General features: G+C 36.6%; 1 protein-coding gene across 2 annotated transcripts in view; it reads right to left on the reverse strand.

Annotated features, from left to right (window-relative positions):
* The window catches only part of NCAPD3 (non-SMC condensin II complex subunit D3), a 127,030-nt gene that overhangs the window by 68,950 nt on the left and 45,034 nt on the right, over positions 1 to 13,046 (reverse strand). For both annotated transcript variants that reach the window (XM_069080117.1, XM_069080116.1), the window contains exons 9-14: positions 8,189 to 8,261; positions 3,874 to 3,999; positions 3,481 to 3,730; positions 2,928 to 2,990; positions 2,564 to 2,656; positions 296 to 369 (exon numbers count right to left, since the gene is read on the reverse strand). In XM_069080117.1, the coding sequence (XP_068936218.1) occupies positions 296 to 369; positions 2,564 to 2,656; positions 2,928 to 2,990; positions 3,481 to 3,730; positions 3,874 to 3,999; positions 8,189 to 8,261 (679 nt within the window). The remainder of the gene's footprint in view (positions 1 to 295; positions 370 to 2,563; positions 2,657 to 2,927; positions 2,991 to 3,480; positions 3,731 to 3,873; positions 4,000 to 8,188; positions 8,262 to 13,046) is intronic.

The following is a 13,046-nucleotide window of genomic DNA, read 5'->3' on the forward strand; positions in this document are numbered from 1 at the left end:
TATAGGATGATTATGATGAATGATATACATAAGGGCACAAAAGGAAGGATAAGGAAACCAAAGATGTAAAATTTTAAATTATCTAAAAATAAAAGCCAATAAGAAACACTAAAAGTCTAGACTGCTCTTTTTAATGCTGCAATATTTTTACTACACCTTGAGGTTAAAGAGTAACAGGGAAGTTTCTAAAGGTAAGTTAAATATATATAACCTTAAGATTTCCCCAAATCCTCTCTTCTGCTAGGAAGACTCTAGTGCTAGTTATTTACATAGTGAAGTTTTGAGAAAAGCACACCTGGAGTGCAGATTTTCTAACATTGGTCTTCTCATCACCAATTCTCTGTCTCAGCATGGTCAGGATATTGTTTCCTATTTCAAAAATATTAAGGAATCATTATGATACAAACTTCACAACATAACACAAAAGAAAATCCTAGTCTAAGCATGTTTGTATTGAGTCTAAGAAATCATCAACTGGAAATGTAATAGAAAGACTAACAGGAAAATAGAGGACCTTTACTGATTACCTGGCACAAGTATAATTTTTTTTCCAAAAAAAAAGGTTACTTTTGCTTAAACGACATAAGATGGAACTATCTGTACTTTTAATCTAACGAAGTTATATAACGTGAAAGCCTCATTAAATTAATAAAACTTGAAGTCTCCTGGACAAGGCTATGCAATAGTAAATCTATAATTTGCAAAAAAGGAAGTCTGGCATCAGCAAGAACATTCAAAACAGTTTTGACTTATTTAACATATTTTGTAAATCCACAAAATCTGTGGATTCCACAAAATTCAAAAAAGGCAAATTCAGATTTAGAATTTAACTTAAGTAGAACTTACTATTATCAAGCACATTAGAACCAAATCTATGAGGCCATAAAAACCAGTCTTCCTAAACTGTGAAGAACAGTAATTTGAATAACTATAATCCTTTGCATTTGTAAAGCACATTTCAAAGTGTATCCCAATCCTCACAATGTCCCTTTAAGACAGATACAAGAAGCTTTATCCTCATTTTACAAATGAGGGCAATAAAGCCAAATAAGGTAAGTAAAGTATGTAAATTCACAGAGTAAGTCCATAAAAGAACTGAGTTGAACCCAAGTCCAATTTTCTTTCTACTGAACCTTGTGGACAATGAAAAGATTTCAGGATATTTTGGGCTCTGCCAACAGCATGTAATAGGCACTGACTACAACCAGTACCTTCACTATACCCGGGGTGAGTAGCATATCCTGCCATACATTAAAACTCAGACTGATAGTGGTAACACGACATTGTAAAATGGCTACACCACTCACTAAGTCATGTAACTGTGAGTAATTAATTCACTTTACCCCTCTTCATTTGTAACTGAAAAATGTCAAGTAAATGTAAACATATTGACCTAGTGGTCATAGGGTGGGAGATTTAGAATTGTAAAGGATCTCAGAAAAGCCATGTAATTTAACCCCTTCATTTTACAGATGAGGAAATGAGGGGCCACAAAGGGGAAGTCAACAAGTATTTATTATGTGTCCACTATGTACCAATCAATCAAACAATAAACATTTATTAAGCATCTGCTGTGTGCCAGGCTCTGTGCTAAGCACTGTGGATAACAAAAAAAAGCAAAAATACTCTTTATTCTCAAAAACCTCACAATGTAATATGGGGAGACAACATGCAAGAAACTATGTAAAAACAAGATATATACGGGATAAAGTGTTAAATCTTAGAGGTTGACTTGCAAAAATCATATAGGTAGTAATCAACAGAAGTGAGATTTGAACCCCCATCCTCTGACTCCAAAGCTAGTATTCTTTCTATCGCAGTCCTCATAATCATTAAGCAAACTATAAATAAGGGCAAATTAACAGTGCAAAGTGAGTACATAAGCAGTACAAGTTCACCAAATGATTTCTTATAATTATAGTAAGTTTAAATTTCAAACTGACTAGTAGGAAAGGATTTTGAATAGACAATTTTGGTAGGTATTTAAATATATGTTTCACAAGGTAATGAAGTCTTAATCATAGAGCCTAGTCAAAACAACTTAACGGGAGTAGTGGTAAGATAATGAAAACAAGGGAATATTTAAAGAGGAAAGTATTCTGGTCTCTTTCCCAACCCTTCCAAAATAATTACAAACAAATCAAACTTAATGAAAATTTTCCAATGACTAGGCCTTTTGAGCTTACATATGACTTAGAAATCATGGCACACCTGTCTTTATTGAGAATAAACCACTTCCTACTTTCACTAAATAGTACTGGTGATTTCTGATTTCAGTACAAAATAAAACTTATGAAATAGAATACCAAATAACATCATGACCGTATTAATGGTTAACAGTATTAACTTTATGTTATGTTATTAATATAACATAACATATAATACGTTATATTATTAACTTCAATAAATCAGAGCTCTACTCTTAAGAAAAAAGACTTCACTACTATGAGAGATTCAATCAGCTCAGAACCCTAAACTGGGATTATTGCTTACTGTTGCCTGAAACCAAATTAAATATTACTTAAACCTCAAGTTTTTTTCAGAGTAACATAAGTTGACTTACCATCAAATTCAATTCTTTCACCACCACTGGAAGTATCTGTTACATCTATAGTTTTAAAAGTACTAAGTGTCTTCTTTGGACAGTTAGAAGGAACTTAAAAGACAATAAAAAGAGAAAAAGAATTAAGGTAAAAAGTTATTACACCATTTATTTGACAGCATGAGTGTTACATTATTGTAGTTGCACTATTTTCCCACTAACAATAAACTTCAACTTCTTTCATCAAGTAATAATGTACAATATTACATAAATACAAAACTCTAAGGTCAAAAAGCAATAATACAACTACTTCGATTTATCTTAATAAATTTATCTTAATAAAAAGCCAACTGTTTCAGTGTTTGAAACTAGATTGGTCCATTACCTTCTGTGTTTCCCAGGAAAGTGGTTGGACAACTATCCACCTGTGAGGCTGCATAACTGGTGGCTGAACAAGCAGAAAATGCATCATCATACATCATAATTAAACATATAGCCATCAAAACCAAGATAAATACTAAGCTAGACCTAAACACAAGAGTCTAACTATAAATGAATCATATTCTTCTCTCTCCAATGCACATGGACAGTATAGTCATATCTACTTAACATTTAACAAAACATGGCAATCTCAAGAAACAAAATCACCCAACAATCTAAACAAACATTAGGTAACAAAGCCCCTTTTTGAAATATACCTGTTTAAAATTCTACAACATGACTTTTCAACTCTAACAGGCGAATCTATTTAAAAACAAGTTAGATAACATAATCTACTAGAACAGGTATTTAAAAGGGTAGAAAGGTATCCTACAATATATATTTGGGGAATAGTTTTTTTTTACAAGTCCCTTATAGTAAAACTGTCTAAATTATTAACATTTATTCAAACAAAATAAAAAAATATCTAACCATACACACCACAGCCTACACACTACCTTGAAAAATCTCTAGTATGTTATTTGAGATAACAGAAGTTGACATCTCCAGACAGTGAACAAAACTCGAGAGTGCCTTGCTACGGACGGTCGATGCCTTGTCTGAGCAACGTCCAAACATCAATTCTTGTACTAAAAATTTATGCTCTAAAAACTTCTGCTCCTCCAGAGAGAGGGAACTGTCCGGCTCTCTTTCAGGATATTCCAAGAGAGCTAGGACAACATCAAGAGTAAACACTCTGTGTGAGATCTGTTGAAGTAGAGAACAGAAGAATCATCAATACTTGGGAATTAAAAACAAATGGATCTTTCTTATATGCCCTACAACCTAGCTGTCATCAGCTGTATGCAGTGCCATGTCCAAGGATCTATAAATAAGACATTTCTTCCTACCTTTGAACTGCGAGAATATCTGTAAAGCCAGCGAATGAATGCAGCATACTCCAGACAGGGGAGTTTACTGAGCAACTGTGCCAAGGCCTGAGCTGCATGGGTGCGATATTCTGATTTATCCAGAACCTGAAACAGAAGAACAGTGAAATCTTCTGGGACCAATACACTTCTATAATGACAAGTCATTTTCAGAACAAATAGCTAAGTGAACTAAAACTAGTCAATATATCACAAGTTAAAGATCTTCAAATTTATCAATAACATAAAGCTAGTATGTATATGAAACTTTAAGGTTTACTAAGTGCTTTACAAATATCTCATCTGTCAGGATAACCACATAAAATAGGTGCTATTATTACCTCCATTTAACAAATGAGGAAACTAAGGCAGACAAAGGTTAAGTGACTTGCTCTGGGACATACAGTTAGTAAGTATCTGAGGCTGGACTTGAACTCAGGTCTTCCTGGTTTCAATTCAGAGTTTTATCCATTGAGCCACTTAGCTGCCTTTAATATTTTTTTTTTGCATGTAAAAATAATTTTAAACATTTCTTTTTTAAAACCTTTGAGTTCTAAATTCTCTCCCTTCCTCCCTCCTCACCCACTCTCATTGAGAGGGCAAGCAATTCAATATAGGTTATACATGTGTACTCATGCACCGTAATAGTCATGTTGTGAAAGACAAATTATATTCCCCTCCATCCTATCCCACCTCCTTTATTCTATTTTCTCCTTTGACCCTGTCCTTCCTCAAAAGTGTTTGCTTTTGATTATCCCTCCCCCAATCTGCCCTCCCTTCTATTACCTGCCCTCTGTTCCCCCTCCCCCAATCTCTTCTCCCCTTCCCCATTACATTCTTGTAGGATAAAATAGATTTCCATACCCAATTGAGTGTGTATGCTATTTCCACCTTAAGTCAAATCCAATGAGAGTTACGTTCATTCATCCCTTCTCACCACCACTCCTCTTCCCCTCCACTGTAAAAGCCTTTTCTTGCCTCTTTTATGAGAGATAATTTACCCCATTCTACCTCTCCCTTTCTCATTCTCCCAGTACATTACTCTCTCACCTCTTAATTTTACTTCTTAGATATCATCCCTTCATATTCAACTCACCCTGTAACCTCTTATATATTCCCTCTAAGCACCCTGATACTAAGAAAGGTATCATGAGATATAAATATCATCTTTCCATATAGGAATGTGAACAGTTCAACTTTAATAAGTCCCTTATGATTTCTCTTTCCTGTTTACCTTTTCATGCTTCTCTTGAGTTTTATATTTGAAAGTCAAAATTTTCTATTCAGCTTTCAAGAATGCTTGAAAGTCCTCTATTCCACTGAAAGTCAGATTTTCCCCCAAGAAGGATTATATTCAAGTTTTGCTGGGCAGGTGATTCTTGCTTTTAATCCTAGCTCCTTTAACCTCCAGAATATCCTATTTCAAGCCCTCTGATCCCTTAATGTAGAAGCTGCTAAATCTCGTGTTATCTTGATTGTGTTTCCACAATACTTGAATTGTTTCTTTCTGGCTGCTTGCAATATTTTCTCCTTGACCTGGGAACTCTGGAATTTAGCTACAATATTTCCTAACAGTTTTCCTTTTGGGATCTCTTTCAGGAGGCGATCAATGGATTCTTTCCATTTCTATTTTACCCTCTGGTTCTAAAATATCAGGGCAGTTTCCTTGAAATGATGTCTAGGCTCTTATTTTGATCATGGACTTCATGTAGTCCAATAATTTTTAAATTTTCTCTCCTGGATCTATTTTCCAGGTCAGTTGTTTTTTCAATGGGATATTTCAAACTGTCTTCTATTTTTTCATTCTTTTGGGTTGTTTTTTTTTTTAAGATTTCTTGATTTCTCATAGAATCATTAACTTCCATTTTTTCTGTTCTAATTTTTAAGCAACTATTTTCTTCAGTGAACTTTTGGACTTCCTTTTCCATTTGGTTGATTCTGCTTTTTAAGGCATTCTTCTCTCACTGGCTTTTTGGACCTCTTTTGCCACTTGGTGAGTCTATTTTTTAAGATGTTAAATTTCTTCAATATTTTTTTGGGTCTCCTTTAGCGAGTTGTTGACTCATTTTTCACAACTTTCTTGCGTCACTCTCATTTCTCTTCCCATTTTTTTCTTCCTCTCTTACTTGATTTCAAAGTCTTTTTTGAGCTTTTCAATGGCCTTCAACTAATTCATATTTTTCTTGGAGGTCCTTTGATTTTATTGTCTTCTTCTGAGTGTATGTTTTGATCTTCCTTGTCACCAAGATTGTATAGTTGGAGTTTTTTTCCACTATCTTCTCATTTTCTTGGCCAATTACTTGACTTTTTAACTCTTTGTAAAGGTAGGGCTTTGTTTCCAGTATGGAGGGCGTACTGTCCCAAACTTCAGTGTTTTTATGCATCTATTTTCAGAGATATTTCTAGGGGCCTGTAAGTTTTCAGTTCTTCTAAGGTGGTATGATTTAAGGCCAGGTGTTCATTCCTCTCCTGGTCTATGCTCTGGTCAATGAATGATCACAAGCACTCTTTTCTAACCTGGAACTGTGAGGAATGTTCCCTCTCCACTGTTGCCACAAACTCTGCTATGCCAGTGTTCCTACTCACCCCCAGACTGCCACCCGGACTGTTACCCACAGTAACGGAATGCTGCCTCAGTGCCAGCAAAGAGATCCCTGTAATCTCCTTCTGATCACTTGTTTAATCCCATTACCGTTTGGGAAGCAGCTGCTGCCACTGTCACTGCCACTGCTACCACCCCAGAGCTAAGCTAGGGCTGGGGCTGATCTGTGCTCCTTCTTCACCCAGGTCTGACAGACCTTTCCCACTGATCTTCTAAGTTGTCTTTAGAGTTTGTGGGTTGAAAAGTCTGGAAACTACCTCAGTTGACAATAATTCAGTTCCTTGAGGCCTTCTCCAGGTTTGCTGGGGCCCAGTCTGTACTGGCATGGCCCATGCTAGACTGTTCTCCTCTCCCAAACCAGTGGGACCTTTCCCATCAACCATCCAGGTTGTCTTGGGCTGGAAATTTGTTTCATTCTGTCTTTTTGCAGGTGCTACTCTATAATTTATTTAATAATATTTTACAGGTATTTGGAGGAATCTGGGGCTCAAGCAAGTCCTGCTTTTATTTCACCATCTTGGCTATGCCTCTGCCTCTAATTTTTTTTTAAGTCAATTTATTTCTTTTTAGTTTTGAACATTTACTTCCATAAGTTTTAAATTTCTTCCCCCTCCCTCCCCAAGATGGCTTCCAATCTGATAAAGGCTCTACATAAACATTCCCATTGAACATATTTTCATATTAGTCATGCTGTATAGAAGAATTATAATGAATGGGAGAAGCCACGAGAAGGAAAAAACAAAACAAAACATAAAAAAAAAAAGTCTGCTATGCTCTACATTCAGACTCCATAGTTCCTTCTCTGGATGTGGAGGGCATTTTTCATCATGATTCCTTTGGATTTGTTTTAGGTCCTTGCACTACTAAGAAGGGCTAAGTCTATCAAAATCAACCATCCAAGTCTGTTGCTGTTATCGTGTACAATGTTCTCCTAGTTCTGCTCACTTCACTCAGCATCATTCATATAAGTTTTCCAAGTTTTTCTGAAGTCTGCCTGTTCATCATTTTTTATAGCACAATAGTATTCCATTGCATTCATATACCACAACTTGTTTAGCCATTCCCCAATTGATGGGCATCCCCTCAATTTTCAGTTCTTGGCAACCACAAAAAGAGCTGCTATAAATATTTTTGTACATGTGGGTCATTTCCCCATTTTTATGATATCTTTGGGATACAGCCCTAGAAGTGGTACTGCTAGGACAAAGGGTATGCACATTTTTATAGCCCTTTAAGCATAGTTCCAAATTGCTTTGCAGAATGGTTGGATCAGTTCACAACTCTACCAACAATGAATTAGTGTTCCAACTTTCCCACATCTTCTCCAACATTTATCATTTTCCTGTTTTGTCATGTTAGCCAATCTGATAGGTGTGATGTGGTACCCCAGAGTTGTTTTGATTTGCATCTCTCTAATCAATAGTGACTTAGAGAATTTTTTTTCACATGACCATAGATAGCTTTAATTTCTTCCTCTGAAAACTGCCTGTTCATATCCTTTGACCATTTATCAATTGGGGAATGACTTGTATTCTTGTAAATTTGACTCAGTTTTCTATATATTTTAGAAATGTGCCTCTAATTTTTAAAAATAGTTTTGAAAAATGATTTCTAGTGAAGATATTGATTTATGCACATGAATATCAAATTCTAAATATCATACATAAATATGTACCTTACTAAGGCAAACAGTACCTTGGAACAGATATGCTGCAGTAAGATACGAAGAACTGGAAATACAACTTCTTTTAGTTCATCCACTAGAGAACTATTCAAAACATAAAATAACCTTACTGTTAAATCAGAATAAAACAAGTTTTAAACACAAAAGTTTATCTAGATCTTGTCCTTGAAAGCCAGTTCCCCAAGATTAATGAAAAAATAAAAAATTTCCCCCACATTTGAAAAGACATCTCAATACAAGGAGTTAAAAGACAGCCAGTCTCATTGGAATTGGTGGCATTCATACTCTGAAGAAATTCCATCCAATAGACCATTTTATTTTTGTCAGATATAAAGGCAGAAAGAAGTAATGAGGAAGCTCTAGGCACCTTTTTACTAAGTTATTGGCCTAACTTTTTGAAGATCTCACCTTTCACTGTACAGCCACACCCCCTCCCATTGCCAACAACCTAATTCTTAGGGGAATTACCTGGGGGCATTTCCAAGGTTAAGTGACTTGCTCTAGAGGTCACAGCAAGTATGTGGCAGAAGCAAAGTAAACCAGATGCAATCAAAAGCTAATTGTCTTCTTGCAGTTTCAAAATATATTACCTTAAAGTCATGGTAATAACCATCACCATCAATTCTGGTAGGAAGAGAGTAACCCATAGTACCACTATGTGGTAGTTCAGTAAAACAGTAACACTTTAATGGACTAAGTAATATTACTTGTTTGAACTTTGGTGTATACTTGGTGAGCTATTGTAACGGGAATGTAAATTTTAAAGATATTCCCTGCCCCTAGGCTAAAGTGCATGTGGAGCCTGGGGTGGGAGGCTTATTTTTCAGTAGATACTTTTTGATTGGCCAGTGGGTCCAAAAGGTTGTTACATTCTCTGAGCCAGGAGAAGGCTATATAAGCCCTGATGTGAGGCTTTGTTTTGGGGCTCACTTTGAAAAGTGATCTGATTTGATATGGATTCTGGAAAGCCCTTGTCCAGAGCCCCCCGGCTTTGAAAAAACCCATATGTTGAAACCCAGATGTTGATTTGGTATGGATGTAATGGCTGGACAGTTTGGAAAGCTGTCTACTTGATCTGTTTCTGTCTTGATAATTCTGCCTTTATACTTTGAAGTTCGGGGTGCTGACCTTTTTCCCCTGACCAAGGTAAACGATATATGTCTGACTGATTAAAGTAAGCTTGTTAACCCATTTTGAGTTGCTTTCCTTTATCAAAGCAGATCCAAGAACCTGTGCTCGCAGTCACCCTGGGGACACTGGGGTGCTTGCTGCTACAGCTATATACAAAGTTATAATGCACAAATGTGTCCTTTCTTTAACACAAGCCTACTTGTACCATCATTTATATGTCACTGTACTTTTGCTCTGATCAAGATCAACACACAATACTCTAGTCAGTTTCCCTCTTAGCTAAATAACACACTAATTAATAATTAATCAACTACCTTTGAGGAAAATAATTATAAAAATCCTTAAAAATCATTGTTTGATGGAGCGGTGTGGCATTTCCTTCTCCAATTAAAATCACTAGAAAGATATTTAATCAACTCTAAAATATATTCTTCAAAGGCATTCTTTAACCCATAGATCATCTACATACTACACAATATAATAGAGATGTCAAATTCACCAGAGTATTGCTCATTTCTGATTAAACTGTAATTGGGAAATGATTAACAAAATAAAAAATACAATATATAGGGTGTTACTTTGTGCTTTTCTTTTTTCGTTTGCTACCACTGATGTAATTAACCACTTTATTCAAAATGGTCAAAAGGGACCACTCTTCTAAAACAAGATCTCATTTAAAGAAAATGCATATACAACACACACATATACCAACACATGCATGTTATATTGTGTATGTACATGCACAGACATGTGTATATACATGTACAAAGACATATACACACGTGTGTATATATGCACTGAAAATAATACTAATTATAAACTATACTCAGTTTTATTGTAAGGCTAATTTGTGAAGGAAAAAAAGAATGGCCTATATTCAGATCAATTTCATATTCTAGGAATGTACACATACCAGTCCAACATTTTCTCTCTCCTTTCTCTTATCTCTACCTACTCCCTACTATAAAAATTCAAAAAGGTGAATAAAGAAATCTCTCAGGGCAGCTAGTGGTGCAGTGAATAGCACACAGGCCCTAGTGTCAGGAGGACCTGAGTTCAAATCTAGATTCTGATACTTACTAGCTGTGTGAACCTGGGAAAGTTACTTAACCTAGACTGCATCAAAAAAATAAAAAATCTATGACTAATGGCATATCTATTTAAAAAAATAATTTAAATCAAGGGCTTTTATATTTTCCTAAGGGAAACACATTAAATTTACTTCAATTTTATATTATGGTCATATTTCCCTTGAAAGAGGAAAAGAGAGAAAAGAGACAAAGAAAAGGAAAGACAGGGATAGTGTTGGGAAAAGACCAACATAAAAGAGAAAGAGAAAACACAGATAAGGATATAGGAAAGACAAGGGAGAGAAAGAGATAGAAAGGGAAAGAAAGAAAAAGCTAGACCTAGGTAGAGGAAAACACAGGGCAAGTAGAAAGTAAGTTCTGAGGAAACTTAGTCTTCTGTCACATTCTACAATTCACTTGACTTCAGAATAAGTTATCATTAGTTAGTCCTGCTCTTCAAAAATTGATTAGATGATTAGCTAATGTTCACAGATATTCAATTACTTGAAGTCCTAAAACCTGGGAAGCTTTATCTAAATAGAAAAGCCCCAACAATTCATTAGGAAGCCAATTATTCTTTAGACTATGGCAATGGTAGCGGAGCAAATTTACATTACTAGATTAAATACAAAGGTCCTGTCTGTACAAGAGTATTGTTAATAGCACTCTAAACTTGAAAGAAATGGGGAACAGCTAAGAAAATCTATGGTATTATAAGTATAAAAGAACATTCCCTTGCAGTAAGAAATGTAAGTGCTTCAGAGACACTTGGGAAGATTTGTATGAAGTGATGAAGAGCAAAATAAGCAAAACCAAAAGAACAACATGAACAACATTTACGGCAATGTAAATGTAAACATCACTAAAGGGAAGCTGAAAGTTGAGTAATGGAAAAAAAAAACAATGAAGGTCCTCAAGAAGAAATATAGAAATATATCTCCTTCCTCAGGAAGAGAAATGAAGGACCACTAGGCAGGATACTGCATACCCTGTTAGATGAAGTTCTATCTTGGATGTTTTTGATTAATTGTTTTTCTTTGTCACAAGGTAGGGTTCAACTGGGGAAGAGGATATATATGGAATACACAGATAAAATACACTGATTAAACTTATTGAAAATGGCTAAATAGTAGAAGCAGGACCTCCCGCTGCTCCGGCTTCCACCTTCCCCAATCCATGAAAAAAGCGGACTCTGAACAAACTTTGGAGCTGAAGAACCCACAAAATGACACAGAGAAGCTAAAGTCCCGCTGAGGACAGCCCGGCAGGAATCCAGCACAGCACTCTGGGAGCCAATCCCAGCCCCATGCCAAGGCTTTAGCCCCAGGGCGGGCCTGACCAGCCGCTGGCCAGAGGGACTCCAGATCAGCAGCAGCAGTGGCCATTTCCAGAATTATCAACACATAAATGCAAAAGACAAAGTGAGAGGTCAGTGCTGCTTGGACTTTGGGACTCAACAGGCAAAAAAAAAATATTTTGCCCCCTAGGGAGAGAAGCCGCTGAGACACAGCACAGCTAGCCAGCTCCACTTAGCAGCTTCAACTCCTGGCCTGCAGAGTGTAGGGGGACCAAGCACCAGTCTGAGGGGTAATCGCTCTTGCTTTAACCTGCTTGGATCTGGATTGCAATCTAGGGTGGAGGTCCTGGAGTGTGTCCAGCTTGCCAGAGGGTGTAGACACCTGAGAGAGGGCACCCATCTAATATTTCTGGCAGCTGAGAAAACCCCAGCGTTTGGGACGAAAGCTCCCCTGTCTGGCAGCAGAGTCCTACTGTGGCAAAAAGCGCAGGGGTCAAGTGACTGAGGGGCGACATGACCAGGCAAAGGAAACAAAGCAGACAGAAGATTCCAACATTAGACTTCTATTTTGGGGACAAAAAGGAGCAAAGCATGAAACAGGAGGAAGACAGTGAAGTCAGAACTCCTACACCAAAAGCTTCAAAGGAAAATACGATCTGGTTACAGGCCATAGAGGACCTTAAGAAGCAGATAAGAGAAGTGGAGGAAAAACTGGGAAGAGAAATGAGAACGATGCAAGAAAATTATGAAATGAGAGTCAACAGCCTGACTGAGGAAAATAACACCTTAAAAAACAGACTGACTCAAATGGCAAAAGAGGCTCAAAAAGGCAATGAGGAGAAGAATGCCTTAAAAAGCCAAATTTGCCAGATGGAAAAAGAATCTCAAAAGCTCACTGAAGAGAATCATTCCTTCAGAATTAGATTGGAGCAAATGGAAGCTAATGACTTTATGAGAAATCAAGGTGCTGTTAAACAGATCCAAACAAATGAAAGAATAGAAGGCAACGTGAAATATCTCAAGGGAAAAACCACTGACCTGGAAAATAGATCCAGGAGAGATAATTTAAAAATTATTGGACTACCTGAAAGTCATGATCAAAGTAAGAACCTAGAAATCATCCTCCAGGAAGTTCTCAAAGAAAAGTGCCCTGATGTTTTTAGAACCAGAGGGCAAAATAGAGGTTGAAAGAATCTACTAATCACCTCCTTAAAAAGATCCCAAACAGAAAACTCCTAGGAATATTATAGCCAGGTTCCGGAATTCCCAGATTAAGGAGAGAATATTACAAGCAGCCAGGAAGAAACAATTTGAATATTGTGGAAACACAATCAGGATAATCCAGGATCTGGCAGCTTCTACACTGAGGGA

The sequence above is a fragment of the Petaurus breviceps genome, unplaced genomic scaffold, assembly GCF_028583685.1.
Source record: "Petaurus breviceps papuanus isolate PSGF00001 unplaced genomic scaffold, PetGlider_PUasm1.0 91133, whole genome shotgun sequence".
In the NCBI taxonomy this organism is placed as follows: domain Eukaryota; kingdom Metazoa; phylum Chordata; class Mammalia; order Diprotodontia; family Petauridae; genus Petaurus; species Petaurus breviceps.